Source organism: Anolis sagrei, chromosome 4 (genome assembly GCF_037176765.1).
Source record: "Anolis sagrei isolate rAnoSag1 chromosome 4, rAnoSag1.mat, whole genome shotgun sequence".
Taxonomy (NCBI): Eukaryota; Metazoa; Chordata; class Lepidosauria; order Squamata; family Dactyloidae; genus Anolis; species Anolis sagrei.
Genome location: NC_090024.1, coordinates 196,562,102 through 196,582,724, shown reverse-complemented (window position 1 = coordinate 196,582,724; position 20,623 = coordinate 196,562,102). Strand labels below are relative to the sequence as shown.

Genomic DNA, 20,623 nt, shown 5'->3' with positions numbered 1-20,623 from the left:
CCACTTTGAGTGGAAGTACTTTCACAACAGCTATTTGTGCTTACCCACAGCTGGAATTTGATTATTTGGACATATATTGTTAAAATACCACAATCCTTTCATTCTATGACACATTGTTTTTCCCATATACACTTTTCTAAAAATGGTGTACTGTACATCTTAGAATCATGTGTTCTATATATATATATATAAAGCTTTTTTCAGTACTGTTCCATTATACGGACGGGGGGCACTAGGTGGTGAAAGAGAAGAACAGTCCATTTTATTGGGGGAGATGAGTTAAAAGGAGGAAAATCATTTTCCCCGCTAGATTTGTTCCCTCCCCACTTCCCATATCATTAACGAGGGTTGTTTCTACCACAGAGGCATGGGTAAGGGGAATAGCAGGAAAACAGGGGGAAATTGTTTTCCTCATTCAACCCACCCTCCACCCCCATAAAATGAACTATTATTCTCTCTCTCTCTCTCTCTCATGCCTCTGGTGGCCTCTGCCGGATAATGGACCAGTATTCTTTTTCTCTGTTGGTGATAGTGAAATTAATACGCATCTTACAGTCAAAGGCATTTCAAAATCAAGGAAATACAACAATTTTTATTTTGTATTCATGTTAAATCAGTCAACAGATGTACAAATACAGGATAAGAAATTTGACTCGAGCAGCAAATGTGTGAAAACACACAATAAGGATAAGAAAAGCATTATAGACCATAAGCAAAACTAAACCAACAAAGTAATATGATGCAAAAAGCCAATGCAGTTGTGTCTTGATTCCTTATCTAGATCAAGGGAAGGAACAGTAGTAGTCCTGCTTTGCTCACAGTTCACCTGGAATACTATGTTCAAAAATAATTACAAACTGAAACATAGAATCATTGAGTTGGAAGAGACCTCGTGGTCCATCCAGTCCAACCTCCTGCCAAGAAGCAGGAAAACTGTATTTAAAGCACCCCCCACAGATGGCTATCCAGCCTCTGTTTAAAAGCCTCCAAAGAAGGAGCCTCCCCCACACTCCGGAGGATGATTAAGGTGATAACATTTTTTGAAGCTAAAACATTTGGATACGTTGGGTATAATTAGACAGAAAAGGAGCAGGGCTGTTTTAGGCCGCAGTGCAGCTTTCTGTAAAGTAGAGCACCTGTGTTCCTAATGGTTGTGTAAAGGAGTGAAATTTAGCAGATATCACTTGCTAACTGCTTGTTTTCAATCTATTAAACCTTATCAGACCTAGTTTATTTCTTGCTTTAAAAATAAACCTGTCTGCTACTCAAAACATCTGTGGGGGAAGGACATAGTGGAATTTCCCTTCTATTCTCCTAGGAGCATGAGTATTTTGAATTTTAAAAATAAGCTGATATGGAAAATGAACAACACCTATTATATTGTGATGTAATAAACTATAGAAAACCTTTATTTTTGTATAAAAGCTATAAATGTTTCACCGAACATACTATAACATTATATTTATTACTACTGGATGCCAGTGTACATTTCATGTTTCATTTACCTAATTTCAAATATATCTCTAATGAAATACTGTTCAACTTCTCATCGCTAGCTCTAAAATATGTTAATGAAATAACCTGGAGGTAATATCTAATCCCAGAGTGATATTTAAAACTTTCTAAAATAAGATTTGCAAATAAATAAATAAAAGAGAGAGAGAGAGAGAACTCAGCTATAGCATAATTGCCAGCTCTTTTGTATTTGCAATTTCTCATCACAGAAAGTCCACTAAATACATCTGGGATAGATCATAAATAGACTTTTTGATAGTCTGATACACATCTATCAGAGTCTGTAGGAAAAGCCATCCCTTTGCATGAAGATTTTTCTGAGCTTTTAAAAACTAATGAATTCAATTACTCTTTTTAACACATTGTGTTGTAATTATGAAAACTCACTGTCACTTATTATGCTACCTGTTATCATTAGATTAGTTTTTTTATTAGTGTTTTGTTAAGGACTAATGTCCATTTGCTAATCAAAACATAAACAGTTCCTATCAAAATGTCTAAAAAAATGCTAGAAAGGAAGAAGAAGCCATTAACTTTGTTCTTTCTTGTTATTTTTGCAATATTGCTTGTTCTCCCCTAATGCTGCTAGATTCAGGTAACTGCATTTCTCCTATATATATATATATTTACTTTAAGTTCAGTAAATTGACTGATTGACTTGGCTGTACAGACGAAACAGGCCCTTTTCAAAAAGTGTAGAGTATAGCAAGCTGTTTATCTTTAATATACGTTAGCTTTGAATATGAAGCTAAGCAGATGCTTGCCAGCAAAGGAAATAATTTCTACCTGTAGAAGAAGGAAAAAACATTTACAATAAGAATTTTTGGAAGCACACTGCATTTTAAACTCATATTGCAAGTTTTGTATTTGTCAGTGCAGAGCAAAGCTTCTTAAACTATAAGTCACGATCCCAAGTGGGATCGCAATGCTTCAGGTTTTGGAAAGGTAGTTGTGATGGGACAGAAAGGAAGTGAGGAAAGAGGCATCCTCTTCTGAGCTGAACAGTTTTCCCCTGGAAACTTATTGCCTCTGCTTGCATAACTGCTTCTCTCTCTCTGTGTGTGTGTATGTATGAATATATATATATGTGTGTGTGTGTGTGTGTGTGTCACAGAATCCTTCACTACTGACAATTGTGGCCTGATCTAAACCATTCATTTAATGCAGTTCAAAGCTAGCTTCAAACTGAGGTGGCTGGACAATGAACGTCCAAGAAACCAACATCAGTGCTCTCTGTTCTATGTAATCATTATCTAGACCTCAAACTGGTTCCAGGATTTCCTACGTATCTGTTAGTGTGAACCAGTGATGTAGTGATAAGGAAAATGTAATGGCTGTGTCTTCATCTCCTTCTGTAGGCCCTTATATGAGAATAATGGTAACGGATGCCTGCTTTAACACCAATGTTCTTTATCTCTGTATGAAGGAGGTAACCGGATGGGGATGTTAAGAAGCACTAGACATTTTACTCCAGTTTGTCATTTACACTGTCATACGTACAATTATAATTTATGTAATCTTTGAAAGGCAAACCGTATATTTAAAAAGAACTTACCTACATGAAAGAAGTACAGTTTTAAAGAACATGATGCTGTATATACTTTTTAATACTACTAATCTCCGGACTTCCTGAATGTGAAAACAGAGAACATTGGTAGATATAAGCAAAATTATTTAGGCATTAAAGATTAAATTAGAATAACAAATCATTTCCATATAGCATTAATGCAATAAGACTAAGGTAACTGCAGTTTCACTTACCCTTGCTTGGGGGAAATGGGTCTCTATAGGAATTCACAAGGTTCTCCAGGTGATTCTATGGCATGCTTCCCTCAGAAGTTACTACAGAGATGTGTTGCAGGGTTTAGCAAATTACTAGAGAGGATACCTCTCTAGCAATCTCTAGGTCCCCCAATGCAACTCTGTTGTATGCTGGGACTGGAAGGCAGGTAATTTAATGGTGTACAATTATCTCCATGGCTTCAGATAACTGCAGTCCAACTGGAAATGAATACAGCAGTCCTACTGTATTTAAGATGATTACAGTCTAATTCGAAACGTTTTTCCTTACACAGAGATCTCTATTTAAAAATATGTACATTATACTGTCACACATTAATTATTTTATTTTGATGATAGTACCTCAAAATTATAACTTCACAACAGTCATAATGGGAGCAGTAAATACCTTTGAAAGGAAATAATGCATTTTAACCAGTTTAGAGCAGAAATTGTTTTGTTGATGCACTCTTTCTGTCTGCAATCATACAATAACTGTAAACACAACTACCATGCCTTAATTGAAGAAACACTATTTAATATTTTTCTAATTCCTTTTCAGAGTAAAACATCAAAACTAGAAGACCCTTTAAAAATCCAGAAATGAGTGAAAGGGAGCCTTTCTACTAATATTTAATGATTAATGACTGCATTTTTAAGTCTTATGTAGGGAGAGCCAAACTGGGCCTTGCACATGGACAAGGTGCTTCCACACATGTGTTGGGGATGGGATCAGCCATTACTTCTTCCAGTTATAACCTCTTCCATCCTAAGAGGCCACAGGGGCTACCTGCCCAAATTCAGGAAACACGCTGCAATAGATGCACTTTGGTCCCTAGATTTAGTCCTGTTCCTGCCCAAATAGGGATTATACAACTGAAGATTTATTTTTAAAGGTGGAAATCTACTTGCTTGACAGGTAGCATTATTAATGTTCTTTTTGCAGCACTTTACTAAGAAGACATAAGTCAGGGGTGTCAAACACATTTTTACCGAGGGCGACATCAGCCTTATGGTTGCCTTCAAAGGGCCATTTGCAATTTTAAGAATGTATAAATATAACTCTATTGCTCTGTCATTGAAAGCCTCATGTGTCGGATTCAGCCTGCAGGCCTTGCATTTGGCATGTGTGGCATAGCTCATCCTATCCTATTTGGTCAACACTAAAGAGTACATCTTTTAAACATAGAGACAAACTTTGTATTGATAAGCATATCAGATAGTAATTAAAAATGCAAAATATATGCAGAAAATCAGATAAGAAATGGCTTACCATTTTCTGTAAAGCATTTCCAATACCAGAAACAGAGCAATAAACACTAAGACTTAAAGAAGAGAAAATAAAACAGTATGTTAGCCAAAATATTAATGAGACTAAGAAATGTTATGCTGAAGGTTAAAGGGGAGAAGTTTTAGGAATAGTATTCAAAATATTATTAAAGAGATACAGGACAATCTGCTTCATACTTGAATATCGCAATAAAATACAATATAGCCTGCCATTGTGTATTAACTAATCTATTTTTGAGATAGTTATGTCTACACATGGGGATTTCACCCCCCCCCCCTTTTTTTTCTCTCAAAAATAAGAACCTATATGAAACAGTTCAAATTTTTCCTTGTGAAAATACTGGCTGTTACTCCTTCAAAAATTACAACTGCATTTCATCTCTTCTTCACGGTCTCATCCCAATTTCATCAGCACTATTGCTGAGAAGTCTTAACACTAAGCAAAATTTATGAAAAACAAAACAATTGCTTTCAGATGTTGGACCAAAAGAGAGGAACAAATGGTGGAGAAAGATGTGAGTAGCAAGCTAAACTCTGAAGGGAAAGAGGGTATATACAGTTAGTGTTTTATCAGATTTAAGAATATGCTAAAAAGATTATTGAAGTAAGTGAAGCTTAACTTTGGCAAATGTCCAGTCTTCTGTGATCCTGGGTTCAGTATTAATATATATATATAAAGACAAATATTAAACTTCATGTGAAATTTATGATAACATCTTCACGCTTCTTCTTAATGTATGTATGTATTTATTTATTTATTTCGTATACTTCTATCCTGCCCTTCTCCCCACAAGGGGGGACCCAGGGAGACCTCACATAGGCATCAACAATGCTTGCAACATATACATCATAAGAATACAATTAAAACAGTAAAAACATCTTTAAAACATCATACAAATCAGCCAATAAGTTCATTTAACAATAATATTATAATGCCAGTAAAACCAAAAATCAAACCCAAATTCCTTTTCCTATTGTCACTGTCATAGAATCAAACACCTTGCCCAAGAGCCAGGTCTTCAGTTGTCTTCTTAAGGACAGGAGGGAGGTGGCCAACCTGATGTCCTTAGGGAGGGAGTTCCACAGGGGGCCACTGCCGAGAAGGCCCTGTCTCTCATCCCCATCAACTGCGTTTGCGAGGGTAGTGGGATCAAGAGCAGGGCCTCTCCTGATGATCTTAAGCTTCGTGATGGTTCATAGCAGGAAATACGTTCAGACAAATAATCTGGGCCAGAGCCGTTCAGGGCTTTAAAGGTTAAAACCAGCACTTTGAATTGTGCCCGGAAGCTAATCGGCACCCAGTGGAGCTGGCGCAACAAAGGAGTAGTACGCTCCCTGTACACCGCTCCAGTTAACAATCTGGCTGCCGACTGTTGGACTAATTGAAGCTTCCAAGAAGTTTGCAAAGGCAGCCCCACGTAGAGAGCATTGCAGTAGTCTATTCTGGATGTAACCAGAGTGTGGACCACCATGGCCAAGTCAGACTTACCAAGGAAGGGGCGCAGCTTATATGCATACATACCTGATATTAGTAGTGTAAAAAAAGCATCTAAAAGAGAGAAAAACATTTTGATGTGCAATTATACAACAAATGCTTTATACTAACTTCAAAAAAGTAATAAAACTTGAAGTCACAGCATGAAAAAAACTATTCACTGATGTAGCTCATCGTGAATATAGTTATATTGCTAGAAGACATTTTTCACTTATTTTGAAAACTGCATCTTAGTTTTGAATTACCATATTTTCTGGAGTACAAGACGACTGGGCACTTAAGACAACCCCCAACTTTTCAAGTTAAAATATTGAGTTAGGGATATATTCACCGTATAAGAGCCCATTTCCAACACAATTTTATTGATTCGGTAACAATGACTCCCAGAATGCCTCAGCGAGCAAGTTCAAGGCACGCTGCTGCCTAAGGCTGCTGGGAGTCGTAGTCCAGAGGTGCTTCCTTGGGCCTGGTGAGCCCAGTGATCTTCGGAGGATTCTGCCGGCTGCTCAGGTGGCCTTGCTTCCTTTCTTTCTCTCCTGGCTGCCAGAAAATAGTGTTGTGGGAGGATTTGGGGGGCCTTGAAATTAGAGCAGGGAGAGCGGCGGTGGAGGTGGGGACAAGTCCCTTAGCAGCACAGCTTGAGGAAGAGGGAGGGAGGGAGGGAGGGAGGAGGAGGAGGAGGAGGGAGGAGGGCGAAGGAGGGGGAGGGAGGGCACAGGGAGGAGGAGCACCAGGCCCGCTGGGCTGCCCCCGCTATTCTCCCTGTTCTAATTTCAAAGCCTTTCTCCAACTCCTACAATGTTGCCATTTCCAGGCAGCCGGGAGAGAGAGGAAGTGCACTCGATCGGCTGGCAGAAGCCTTCAAAGGCCACTGGGCTCGATGTCATATGTTCTGCAGTTGATGGTGCTTGGTGATGGGTTAATGTATTAGTTCTAAAGGGTTTAGTAATCTTTAAGTGAGTACATGGGTGAAAGCAATTAAGGATGGAGGTATGCAAGAGATAGGTTGCAGCTGGGTGTTTCTGGATATAAGGAGTGAGCCTTGGAAATGATCTTTGTGAGAAAAGTATTGTCATATTTTGGTGGTGGATGCTGCTGGTTTTCTCCCCAGGTCTGTTGGATTTTCGGTATCCTGATCTGTCTCCTGTGATCTTGGAACCCTGGAACCTTCGGACTGGCTTTTGACTACGGTATAGACTCTTGATCCCTGGACTTTGTTTATTGAACTCTTGGTGTTTGATCATTGGACTGGACCCTTTGACTACAGTGTAGCTTTTGCTATCAGTTTTTGTTTATTCTGTGGCTGAGTGCTATCTTTATGCTTTATATTTTGATCTATTAAAACAGCCAGAACGTAAGTGCTGTTTTAATTAAACTGTTTTATATCAAACTGGGTTTTTGTTTAATTTACCTCTGCTGAAAATAACAGCAGAGCCCTGGCAACATGACACTCGCCTAGGCCCAAGAAAGCCGATCGGCTTCCCTCTTTCCTGGCTGCCTGCATAGCGAAGTGGGAGGAGCAGAGAAGGGCCTTGAAAGGAGAGCGGGGAGAGCAGCGGCAGCAGTGGGGACAAGACCCTTAGTGGCGTGGCCTGAGCAGGAGGGACGGAGGAGGGAGGAGGAGGAGGGAGGGGGGCAGAGGGAGGGCGCAGGGAGGAGTGCCAGGCCTGGTTGGCTGCCCCTGCTGATCTCCCCCCCGCTCTCTTTTCAAGGCCCTTCTCCAACTCCTCCCACATGGAATCACGGTGGAATCACAGCAACTGAGTGTTATTTTTGCACCTAACTGCTCAGATTCCCCAACAATTATTATTATTTTACTGACACAAAACCCCAGTATGCCACAGCAAATGAGATATATATGCTGGATTTCATATCATAAAGTCACAAGTCGAACACTTCCCAAGCCTCTAGGACTGTGTGATGTATTTTTGAATGATGCGCACAGATCCTAGTAAGGTGGCCTTCTGAAGTTGACAGATCATGATTTTGTCAATGTTTATTGTTTATAAATGCCGGCTGAGATCTTTTGGCACGGCACCCAGTGTGCCGATCACAACTGGGACCACCCGTACTGGTTTATGCCAGAGCCTTTGCAGTTTGATTTTGAAGTCCTAATAACGGCTGCGTTGTTGTTATAGGCCCTTGTTTGAGAAAAAATAGGGACATCAAAATGCAAATCCATCTTGCACACAAATGATCTGATAATATTCATAGACTTTATACATACTCAGGTAACACCTTGGATGTACAGGCAACCACTTCCCCCCACCAACATATCGAATTTCACGTGGACCATTTAATGCATAGCCAGGTTGACATTCAACTGTAATGTTATCTCCAGGCTCATAGATTTTTTTCTTTCCATGGATTATTTTTCCATTATGAAGAAAGAACTTAGAAGTGTCAGGTGAAGTTCTGACTGGAAAAAAGAAAATATTAATTAATGCCAGTTGAATTTAATAAACCCTTGTAATTAGTTCAATACTAAAAAGGATTTACTACAAGAGAAATGTACTTCAATAAAATCAATGCATTTTATCTACACTGTCCAAGGAACACGCAAAATCCACTTCTCATCTTTTGGTATTCCCCCACTCTGTCAGCTCCAGCTCCCCATGTGGGGATATGAGAGAAGCCTCCCACAAGAATGGTAAAACATTAAAACATCTGGGCGTCCCATGGGCAACATCCTTGCAGATGACTAATTATCTCACACCAGAAGCGACTTGCAGTTTCTCAAGTCACACCTAACATGAAAAATAAAAACCCTCCCATTATTCTTGCCATTTGAGGTCCAAGAACATTACATCCTGGGTTTCTTGGATATGAGTAGATATCAGATACTATGATCTTGGCAAGTCTTCTGCAACCCTGACCAGATTTCGTTATTATTGAGCATGTCTCCTTCAGGTGTCCTGAATGGGTGAGTTTGGAGAACACATATTTGCCAAGGCACTTTTCATTCCTGGAAGGTGGAGCCCATCGTGTTGTTCTATCTGTATATTTCAGGTCAGATAGCTTCCACCAAGTGTAAGATTACTGACAAAAAAATAAGGATTGATGAAGGAACTCATTAAGAGGAAGGAGAAGTTTTCTACAAAAATTGAAGCATCATATATCAAGGAGATGAAGACAGATGCATGGCTCAAAAGAAATGCAAACTATGTGGGAGTTCTGTGGAAAGGAACCGTTGTGAAAAAGTAAGCAGGGAGGCAAAAAGTGACAGGAGGGAGTAGATCCTGTGCCCTGAAAATATGAGGTAAAGGGAATGTGTAGGCAGAGTGGGGTTGATGTATGGGAGAAGTACGGGTCCTAAACAAGAAGGAAAACTGGATGCAAAGGAACAGCTTTGTGTTTTGTGACTCAGGTGGCATTTCTTCCTTCTGTTCAAGTGTTTGAGATGGCTCCTTGTCTGTTAGCCTCACTAAGAACAACCATTTATGACATTCCAACAGCAGCTGTTTTATGATAGTACCAATGATACATTGCCGTTATTTCAAATATCTCTCACTGGTTCAGAAAGGCTAAAGACTGCTGTTTTAGACAGTGAGAAAAAAACCTGCATATAGCTCTAAGTGAAACAAAATATGAACAGACAGATTTGGAGTCATACATACGGAAACAAGGCTGTACATTAGGTTCCCATATATTAAAGCCGTCACATGTTAGAGACATCTCTATGGTTTCATCGGGGAAAGAATAGTTTGGCTTGCAGTATACAGCAATGATGGATCCAATATGATATTGAAGCCTCACTGGCTCTACCATCCCATATGGGAGTATTGGAGCACCACAGAAATCTTTAACAACTGTAATGAGAACAGCAACAGCTGAAAAAAAACAAGCTACATTTGGGGCAGATATTATTTTTGGAGATTATTTAATCTGCATGTATACCTGCCCATTAGAAACAGAAAAAGGATGGAACATCCAGACTTTTCTTAGTAGACAGTTCCATAGTAAGTGAGCTTTTACTGAAAATGCTCTATCTCACCCTATTTACCAATTGAGGTGAGAGATCACATTACAGGGTCTCTGTTAAGATGTTTGGCCAAGATTACATAGAAGGAACTAGCCCTTCTAATGCCCTCGGCCAACTTGTATACAATCTCTTTGCCCAAATGTTATAGGGTTTTGCATATGAAATTAAAATCTTGAACTGGGGTTGAAAGCCAACCAGAAATTAGTATAGTTAAAACATTAGTTTCCACAGGGATCTCTAGAGTATATCAAGTTGCAGTCTTGCATCTATATTTTGCAGACTGCCATCTGTTTCTCAATTTGGCTGTTCTTTTGTCTTCAATTGTCTCCTGATTCTGTTGAATACTTTTACATATTGAATTAATGTTTCAAGGATGGTCTATAACCACAAATGCCTCTCATTATTCCACAACTAGTCCTGAATCATGATCCCAGTTCAATATAAAGAAGTTTCCAGAATACACCCCTAAATTATATCAGAAGACAGATAAGAGTCATTACAACCGATGTCATCTTACAATGCTGAATCTATCCCCTATCAGCTATATATATATATATAAGCTGATAGGGGATAGATTCAGCATTGTAAGATGACATCGGTTGTCATCTATATCTCTATCTATCTATCTATCTATCTATATATATATAGTCAATGGCACAGTTCCAGAAGGTAATAAGGAAACATAAATGATAATTAAATGCTTTTTAAAAGAAAAACTTACTTGTTTTACAAGATGGCAATGTGGGATACCAGGTATTATTGTCACACTGAATGAAATAACTTCCAATCATGAAATATCCAATGTTACATTCAAATGTCACATTGTCACCATCAATATATAACTGCTTGAATCCACTTATTTTTGTACCATGCTCAACAATGGGATCGTCACACTTTGACGCTGAAAACAGATGTGAATATTTTTACAATCTACAGCAAATGGAAAATTGAATTCATGCTTACCTTTTATTCAGAACTATATTCTGCATCAACTCTTTCAAAATTCTCTACTATGAAATTCAGCTAGATCCAAGATGAGAAAGCAAAGTACTAATGAAATCTAACTAATGCCATGAATGCTTACGTGTTTGTCAGCAGAAGGAACAAATTGCTTTGAAGAGAATGTCATACGGGTATTTCCTCCAAGTTTTCATGTGTCAAAAGGGATACATAATTGGAACAATATTTTAGTCATGCCTGTATCAGTCAGAGGCACAAAACTGGTTTTATGTGTGAGTTAATGTTAGCTTTGCCCTCCTTGTTTTTCTGTGTAACAAAGAACTGTCATCTAAAGAGATAAGAGTTGCAGTATTTTACTCTGACTCTAGCCCAACAATATGCCTTTTCTTACTCTGAGAGTTTTGAATGTATATACCAAAAGGTGACTGGCTGAAACAGAACAGGGATTCTGCTTGGGTGTGCTCCTGGATTCAGCATTGACCCTTGAAGCTCAGGTGTCGGCAGTGGTCAGGAAGGCTTTTGCACAATTAAAGCTTGTGCGCCAGTTGTGCCTGTACCTTGAAAAACTAGATCTGGCCATGGTGGTCCACGACTTGGTTACATCTCAGATGGATCACTGCAATGCACTCTACGTGGGGCTGCCTCTGAAGATGGCTGAGAAATTACAAGTGGTACAAAGAACAGTGGCTAGGTTATGAACAGGAGCTAACTACAGGGAAAATACCACCCCGCTGTTAAAACAGCTTCACTGACTGCCTCTGCATTTCCGGGCCAAATTCAAATTGCATGTTATTACCTACAAAGCCCTACACGGCTCAGGTCCAGCCTATCTGTGTGACTGCATCTCCTCCCTATGAACCGGCACGGGCTGTAAGAGCTGTTGGGGAAGAGTGTCTCACGGTCCCACATTCATCACAAGTATGGCTGGTGGGGATGAGGGGAAGGGCCTTCCCAGTGGTGCCCCCCCCCCCCCAGCTCTGGAACACCCTCTCCAAGATTAGACTAGCTCCCACACATTAACGACTTTTAGGAAACAACTGAAAATATGGCTCTGGAAGCAGGCTTTCGAAAATGGCTAGTTGTAATCTAAGTGATGGAGGTTTGAAACGAGACTAATTTTAACTGGATTTTACAGCCTTTTTAACAACAGTAGGTTTTGTGAGGTTTTTAGTGTATCACATGTCTTAATTATTGTTAGGGAAAACTATCTTAAAATAGCAGAGTATCCAAAAATCAAACAGGATACTAAAAGCTTGAGTATGAGCTCACAGAAAGCAAAGCATGAAGTATCATGTGATGTGGTTGTGAAGAATTTAGAGCTTAGGCAGAGTCCAATCTTAAAAATCACAAAAGGTTTATTTACAATAATAAAGAACTAACAACATTTCTTCATGGTAGAGAACTGGGTCTGAGCTATTCTAAGACCCATCTCTTCTAAGGTTTCAAAAAGAGGGGGGAAAGACCAATCACTACATCTCTCTGACACATGCAGAGAGAGATCTCAAAGCACACACAACATACAAAGATATAAAAGGCTAAAGTCAGATTCAAAAGGCTAGCAGTAGAAAAGTATCCATTTTAAACAACTCGTCCTCTTTGAGGACTTGAGACTTGGGCAGTTTGGGATTGAACTCCAACAATTATAACTTAGTTTTATATTTATGATTGATGTTTTGCGCTATTATTAACATGGTTTGTGCTTTATTTTTTCTTATGTATCATGATTTGTTTTTCTTTTGATTTGCTGTTTTAGTTTTAACATTCTCTGCATTGTAAATGTGATTATTATTATTTATATTGTTTTCCTTGTTGTGAGCCACTTCGAGTCCCCTTGGGGAGAGGGGGCAGGATGTAAATAAAGCATTATTATTATTATTATTATTATTATTATTATTATTTTATCTCCCATTCTGCTACTCAACAGTTTCCATACCTGAACTAGCCAGAGGGCAATGGCATTTGTTAACTATTGGGCAATATGCCACTTTTGGCACTGTAGCAGATTATCTTGGTTGTCTTGGTCAGCTATCATTAAGTTTAGTAGCCATTTGGTATTGTTTTAATGTGGCTATCTGTAAGGTTTTTTTTTTTATTTACTATTTCTATACACCACCCTCTCTCACCCCGAAGGGGACTCAGAGCATATTACAAGTAGGCAACAATTAAATATCGCATAAACAGACATACAAATAAAATAAACATATACATTAAAAACCATAAAGTTAAAAAACATATAAACATTAAACCAATTATTAAAACAACACAATCCAAAATTATAGTCCAAAAGCCGTTGCAGTCGTAATTGCACTTATTCTGTATCCACTTATTGCACTGAAGTAGTCCAAAAGCTTGGTCCCATAGCAACATTTTAAGTTTATTTCTAAAGGTCAGGAGGGAGGGAGCTCATCTGATTTAGCTGGGGAGGGAGTTCCACAGCTGAGGGGCCACTATTGAGAAGGCCTTGTCTCTCATCCCACCAACCTCACCTGCGAAGGAGGTGGGACTGGGCACAGAGCCTTCCCAGATCTTAATCTCCAAGGTGGTACATAGAGAGAGATATGTTCAGACAGGTAAGCTGGGCTAGAACCATTCAGGGCTTTAAAGGCTAAAGGCAACACTTTGAATTGTGCTTGGTAGCAGACTGGCAGCCAATGGAGCTGATGTAGCAGGAGAGTTGTATTCCACTATTTTTAATGTGAAAGCTATATTGAGTTGCAGACTTCGGGAAAAGGCAGACTATAAAATGAATGAATGAATGAATTAATGAATGAATATTTATTTATTTATTTATTTCGGGCATTTCTACCCCGCTCTTCTCACCCCCTGGGGGGACTCAGGGCGGCTTACATCCGGCACAATTCGATGCCAACAATTACAATAAAAATGCAATAACAAAAAACACAATAGTTAAAAACATACAATTAATACAATATCAACTAAAAAGCCGATCTACAGCCCGCGTTTATCGAGTTCTAAAATCCGTCAATCCATTTAGCATTACCATAATCCTTTCCAACTCTAGTCATCATTGTCTTGTTACCTTGTAAATATGCAATTTGTACAGACTTTCTTTGGATGGACAGTATCTGGTGTATTTTTCTTATTTATTATAGTTTTGTTCATATTCAATGACGCTGGCAAATAGAAAATTAGAAAGCTGAAAATTTCCACCGAAGAAGCCCAGGTATGAAGCAGCTATGTAAGTAAGTCCTGCACATGGCTGTCTTGGTTGCTTACCAAGTAGTTCTTTCACTGCTTATTACAACAGATACCCAGTTAACCGGAATTCAAGCAACCAAACCTCAAATACTTTATATTTTTTAAAAGCTGTTTTTATAATTCAGAAAAACTGGTAAACTGTGTTAGAAAAACTGGCAAACTGTGTTAGATTAGGTTCATGTAGTCTCTATTTGTCTTAGTTTGCTATTAATTATTGCATTTCAATATTCATCTCAATATTAATGTTAGGTTATTACAGAGTTTATGGTTTGGAATAGTATGGAGTATAATATTAGTTAGGCCTATCTTTATTCGTTATTCTCAAACAAACAGCTCCTATCCCCAGCTGTTGTTTAGCGACGTTTACATATATTGTTAAAATAATTATTTATTTTGTATTTATTTTAAGGCAAACAAAAGATGCAAAAAAATGGGATAACCAACATCCAACTCGAGCAGTGAAGATGAAAACACATGTTAGGAATCTGGGAGCTCAAAATTAAAATAAGTCAACACAGTTGTTTGATGCAAAAAAACCCAATGCACTTGTGTCTAGATCAGTGGCTCTCAACTTGTGGGTCCCCAGGCGTTTTGGCCTACATTCCCAGAAATCCCAGTCAGTTTACCAGCTGTTATGATTTCTTGGAGTTGAAAGCCAAAACATCTGGGAACCCACATGTTGAGAACCACTGGTCTAATCAAGGGAAAGAATAGTTGTAGTTCTGTTAGGTCACACTTCACCTGGAATACTGTTTTGAATATTAGAGTTCAAGAAGTATTTACAAACCGAAACATGTCTAGCAGAGAAGGATCAAGGAGTTAAACGATTTGGGGGGACATTTTGACAAATTGGGTATTTTTCGACAGAAAAGAGGGAGGGGCCTCAGAGCAGCTACCTGTAAAGTATAGTACTCATGTTCCTAATGGTTGTTTAAAAGAGGGGAATTTAGTAGATCTTGTTATCTGGTTGCTTTCAATCTAGCACTCCTTATTAGAACTGGTTTATTTCTTCCTTTGGAAATAAGCCTATCTGATGCTCAAAACATCCGAGGGAAAGGGACAGTGAAACCGCCCTTCCATTCTCGTAGAGAAGTGGTTCCCAACCTTTGGTCCTCCAGGTGTTTTGGACTTCAACTCCCAGAAATCCCAGCCAACTTACCCGCTGTCAGGAATTGTGAGACCTGAAGTTCAAAACACCTGACGGACCAAAGGCTGAAAACCACTCAACCTTTGTGTCACAGAGGCACCAGGTATTTTGAATTTTCAAAATAAGTACAAAAAAGGAGGCAGTCTCTAAGGCCTAATTTGGAATGTGTGCAGCCTCAACTGTCCTCTTCAACTCACTGTCAGTTTAACATATGCCATTTTGCAAATCACAAAAGTGAAAAAGAAATCTATGGGAAGGGCTTCTGGTGGTCACCCCATCCACCCTAAAAAAACACAATGATGGTTTTGATATTCCCAGGTATTATCAGTATACCTCCTACTGAGAATATCTAAGAAAATCAAAACCAGCTGTGTGTCATATGAAGCCCACTCAAGAATTAAAGTAATTTTTTTTAAGGAATAGCCAAGTAAACATCATTTTTTCATCTTAGATTAGCACATACTACAAGTTTATCACAATGGGCCATAAAAACCTGCCTTGTGTGTCATATGAAGTCCAGTCTTGTTTTAATCTTTTGAAAAAAGCCAAGTAAATATCATTCTTGTATTTTAGAGCAGCACATACCGGTACAAAGTTCTTCTATTGGTGACCAAGTATTATTTCGGCACACAGTGTATCTTCTCTTTCCAGGAATCTTTACAAAGCCTAATTTGCAGGTATATGTAACAAAGAAGCCATCTGTAAAAGGGCCTGGACCTAAGCCACGTTTAGGTTCAGAATAAGCAAATTGAGGCAAGTCAGCAACAGTGCAGCTACCTAAGAATTGTTCAAAAAATATAACAAAGATAAACACCATATTCAGTCTCTTTAGTGCATTATCTAAGATAGGTTATATGCCAAAATATAGACAATAAAAGTCTATTTTCAAAGTAATAAAACCTTGTAAAAAAATAGATGGACAAAAAGTACATTAAATGCCCAGAATAAAATGACCCAAGGGGAGGAGTCAAAGAGCGAACATTCCCACTAACTTCTGCTTGATGTGGGAGGGAAGCAATTTGCAAAGAAAAGCAGGTTTTGGGTCACAACTCTTTTATTTATTTACTAGCCCTCCCCTGCCATGTGTTGCTGTGGCCCAGTCTGGTGATCTGGAAAATAAAGTAATGAGAAAGTGTTGGTTTCTAATATATGTAATGCTTTTATGCTTGTGGGTAAATAGTATTTCTTGCTGTTTCTTTATCAGTGTTGATGTGGAGATTGTGTGGTTTGCCTACTCAGGATCATGCAAAATATATTTGTCCTTCTTTAGGGATCCCTTTCAAATCTATGATACTATATCTGTGTGTGTGTGTGAATCATATATATCTATCTATATCTATGGCTGGATGGCTCTTCGTTAGGAGGCTTTGATGTTTTCTTGCCCTGGTCAAGGGAATTGGACTGGATGGCCTTAAGTATTTTCTGTTGGTTATGGGGTTCCTTGTGGGAAGTGTGCCCCAAATCTGTCATTGGTGGGGTTCAGAATGCTCTTTGATTGTAGGTGAACTATAAATCCCAGTAACTACAACTCCCAAACGTCAAGGCATAGTTCCCCCAAACTCCATCTGTGTTCATATTTGGGCATATGGCATGTTCGTGACAAGTTTGGTCCAGATCCATCATTGTTTGAGTCCACAGTGCTCTCTGGATGTAGGTGAACTACAACTCCCAAACTCAAGGTTAATGCCCACCAAATCCTTCTAGTGTTTTATGTTGGTCATGGGAGTTCTGTGTGTCATGTTTGGTTCAATTCCATCATTGGTGGAGTTCAGAATGCTCTTTGATTGTAGGTGAACTAAAAATCCCAGCAACTACAACTCTCAAATGACAAAATCAATTTTTTTTTAGTGATGGTTGCTCCTTGGATTAGTAGGTGTCTTGTGGCCAAATGTGGCAGCAACTCGCCCAGTGGTTTTTGAGTTATGTTAATCTCACAAATGAACATTACATTTTTTTTAATTTATATAGATTTACCATATTTATACCCTGCCTTTCTTAAGCGACTGAGGAGGATATGGCCTGAGGCTGTTAGAACTGTGGAAGTTGGAAGTCTAAAAAATCTGGAGGGCCCAAGTTTTGCCATGTCTGTGTTGGAGGGAGGGAGGAAGGGAAGAATGGTTTGAAGAAAGAAAATGGAGAGGTGGAAGAGAAGGAGAAAAGTAGGGGGAAGAAAGAAACAAAGCAGGTTTATTGTTGCTAGGTGAAGTAACTGGGAGAGGAGAGTGAAGAAGACTAGTGACCAATATTGGGGGTGGGAAGAACGAGAAAACGAAGGGGAAGAAAGGAGGGGTGAATGAAGAGAATGGAAATATGAGAATGAGGGAAAGGAAAAAAAAGAAACGGGGGGGGGATTTAAAAGGGAGAGAGGTGTGGGTGAACGAATGGGAAGAACGAAAAAAAAGACAAAAGGACAGAGGGAGAAAGGGAAGAAGAAAACCGCCACAAAGGAAATCCCAACCCAGATTGATCTTCGGACTATGCGTATATGACACAAAATGTAGCTTGGGGTTTTGATTCGGATGATAAATTGGGTAATTCACAAAATGCAGTTATTCCAAAATATATAAAAAGGAAACACGTCTGGGCCCATGCATTTTGGACAAGGGCCACCCTGCATCACCATCCACACATCTCCAGGTGCCTCTTAAACTTCGGGCGACCGCAGAGGGCCCCCTTCCTTTTGATTTCCCGACCACCGCGACGGGAGCCTTTCCCCGCCATTTTGGGCCGAGGCTTTCGGTCCAGGAAACCTCGCCTCCTCAGGGTTTGAGCTGGAGGTGGCGCCTGGGAGGGGGAAAAGTGGCTTCAAGGGAAAGGAGCGGCGGGGTGTTTTACCGACTCCCGGAGGGAAGGCCGTCAGCGCCACAAAGCACAGCCATCGCCGGCCCCACACAAGGCCGCGCCGCCATGACTGTTGGGGCATGTCGCCCTGGCGGCGCCGAAGGCCGCGAATGCGCATGCGTGTGGCGCGCGAAGGAGCCAGTGCAGGCGCCGAATATCGGAAGTGCGCATGCGTGTGGGGAGGGGGAGGTATCCGGAGAAGCGGGAAGGCAGCGGAGGCTATTACGCCTCCTGCCTCTAGGGGGCGGGAATTATAGCGTTGCAAGAGATCTATGGGAAGGGCTTCTGGCAGTCACCCCACCCACCCTAAAAAAAAACACAGCTGGTTTTGATATTCCCAAGTATTCTCAGTCTACCTCCTGCTGACAATACCTAGGAAAATCAAAACCATCTGTGTGCCATATGAAGCCCACTCATGAATTAGAGTAATTTTTAGGAATAGCCAAGTATACATCATTTTTCATCTTTGAGTAACACATACTATAAGTTTCTTGCACTGGGCCACAAAAACCAGCCTTGTATGCCATATAAAGTCCAGTCTTGTATTAATCTTTTGAGAAATGCTAGGTTCTGTAAATATCATTTTTGTATTTTATTTATTATTATTTACGGCATTTATATGCCGCCCTTCTCACCCCAAAGGGGACTCAGAGTGGGACATACCAGTACAAGGTTCTTCTATTGGTGACCAAGTATTATTTCGGCACACAGTGTTTCCTTTCCTTTGAGGAATCCTTACAAAGCCTAATTTGCAGGTATATGTAACAGGGAAACCCTCTGGTACAGGTTCTGGAACTGAGTCATGTTCAGAATAAGCAAATTGGGGCAAGTCAGCAACAGAGCAGTTACCTAAGAATTGTTCAGAAAATATAACAAAGATAAACACCATGTTCTGTCTCTCTAGTGCATTATCTAAGACAGGTTATATGCCAAAATATAAACAATAAAAGTCTATTTTCAAAATAATAAAATATATATGACGGACAAAAAGAAGTACATTAAATGTCCAGAATAAAATGACTCAAGGGGAGGAGTCAAAGAGCAAACATTCCCACTAACTTCTGCTTGATGTGGGAGGGAAGCAATTTGCAAAGAAAAGCAGGTTTTCGGTCACAACTATTTTTATTTATTTATTTACCATATTTAGACCCTGTCTTTCTCAACCCTGAAGGGACTCAAGGCGGCTTTACACATAGGCAACTTATTCGATGCCTTAAAAATATAAAATTAAAACAAACATTTAAATTAAGATTCCAATTAATGCACATTAAAACATTACATCCATTATTAAAACCATGCCATCCACAATAGTAATCCGGGGCCATTCTATATCCTTCCATTGCAACTTTGCAAATGTTGATGGAATTTTAAAGGACTTTCTAAACTTGAAATCAGAATTAAGGACCTCAAATATACAATAACCAAATCCAAACAAATGTTAATATTCACAAAACAAATTACCAAATAGAAAGATACAAAGGGAAGGGAGAGAAGATACAGTACTACAGATTGATCAAAATTATCAGCTTAAAAGGCAAAGACAACTAAGGAACCAGAAAAAAGAAAAACAAGTACCTGTAAATTCCTATAAATAGACTGTATAAGCAGACATGAGTAAAGCAATAAAGAGGAAAAACATCTTCAGACTAAAAAACAAAGAATTTCAAACAGAACTAGAGATAAAAAGATATTGAAGCCTTCAGGTTTTGCTCAAACAGCCAAGTATAGTTGTCTGAAATGTAAGAGAATAAAATGTTTATACATATGGCTTCAGGATTTTGTTAAACAAACAGAAGTTACAAAGAAAGTCATTTCCTTTCTCAATATATTACTGTTGCACTTGCTCAGAAACATTACTGAACTCAATCAGGATTTTTTCCCCAATAAGCCTTATCCCAATAAATATGAGTACAGGGCTCCAGTCTAAATGTTCTTCTAGGGCAAAAATTCACACTTGTAAAATAAATACACAGGAAAAGAACTGTTACAGTTGCAAAAGGCTTTCTGAAGTCAAGTGGGAGTCCATTTTAGAACTACAGTTGAATATCCTTTGCACCAGAAGTATACTGGATTTTTGAATGTTTGCATATTATTATGAGGTTTCTTGAGAATGAGATCCATGCCTAAACACAAAATTCAAATGTTTTATATACATTAGCCTTAAGATAATTTTATATGCAATATCTTTCATAATGTTATGCATGAAACAAAGTGTGTACACTGAACCATCTGATAGTGAAAGTGTAACAATTTCAATAAGACAATTTTGGAGTGCTTCAAATTTCCAGATAAGGGAACACATCTGGTAACAATCTTTGCTGACAGCCGGGGGTGTCCATTCAATTAATACTTGACAACAAACCATCTTTCAATGTCACACACAGGGAAGGACAGC

At 39.1% G+C, this 20,623-nt stretch overlaps 1 protein-coding gene across 6 annotated transcripts; it reads right to left on the bottom strand.

Moving 5' to 3' along the window:
* Positions 1 to 564: 564 nt before the first annotated feature.
* Positions 565 to 19,129, bottom strand: LOC132773595 (complement decay-accelerating factor-like). Of its 6 annotated transcripts, XR_010909895.1 has the most exons (9): positions 18,892 to 19,129; positions 15,973 to 16,164; positions 10,783 to 10,962; positions 9,697 to 9,888; positions 8,307 to 8,498; positions 6,107 to 6,133; positions 4,568 to 4,619; positions 3,071 to 3,144; positions 565 to 2,301 (listed from the first exon to the last, which is right to left on the bottom strand). XR_010909895.1 is itself a non-coding variant. In XM_067468072.1 (8 exons), the coding sequence occupies exons 1-8, from the start codon at positions 19,115 to 19,117 to the stop codon at positions 3,129 to 3,131; spliced, it is 1,077 nt and encodes a 358-aa protein (XP_067324173.1). In that variant the 5' UTR covers positions 19,118 to 19,129; the 3' UTR covers positions 565 to 3,128. The 6 variants fall into 6 exon arrangements, 3 of the variants coding, with proteins under 3 accessions (XP_067324173.1, XP_060628836.2, XP_060628837.2); XM_067468072.1 differs by having other exon boundaries at positions 565 to 3,144; XR_010909893.1 differs by having other exon boundaries at positions 3,071 to 6,133.
* Positions 19,130 to 20,623: the final 1,494 nt, after the last annotated feature.

What these genes read in the sequence shown, in the direction of transcription:
- LOC132773595 (XM_060772853.2), bottom strand. Translation starts at nt 19,117, where the DNA reads ATGGTGTTTATCTTTGTTATATTTTCTGAACAATTCTTAGGTAACTGC. An exon ending in AATAGAAGAACCTTGTACTG is followed by an intron (nt 16,165 to 18,891) that starts GTATGTCCCACT and finishes AACAATTCTTAG; the next exon opens with GTAGCTGCACTGTTGCTGAC. An exon ending in AATAGAAGAACTTTGTACCG is followed by an intron (nt 10,963 to 15,972) that starts GTATGTGCTGCT and finishes ATCTGTTTTCAG; the next exon opens with CGTCAAAGTGTGACGATCCC.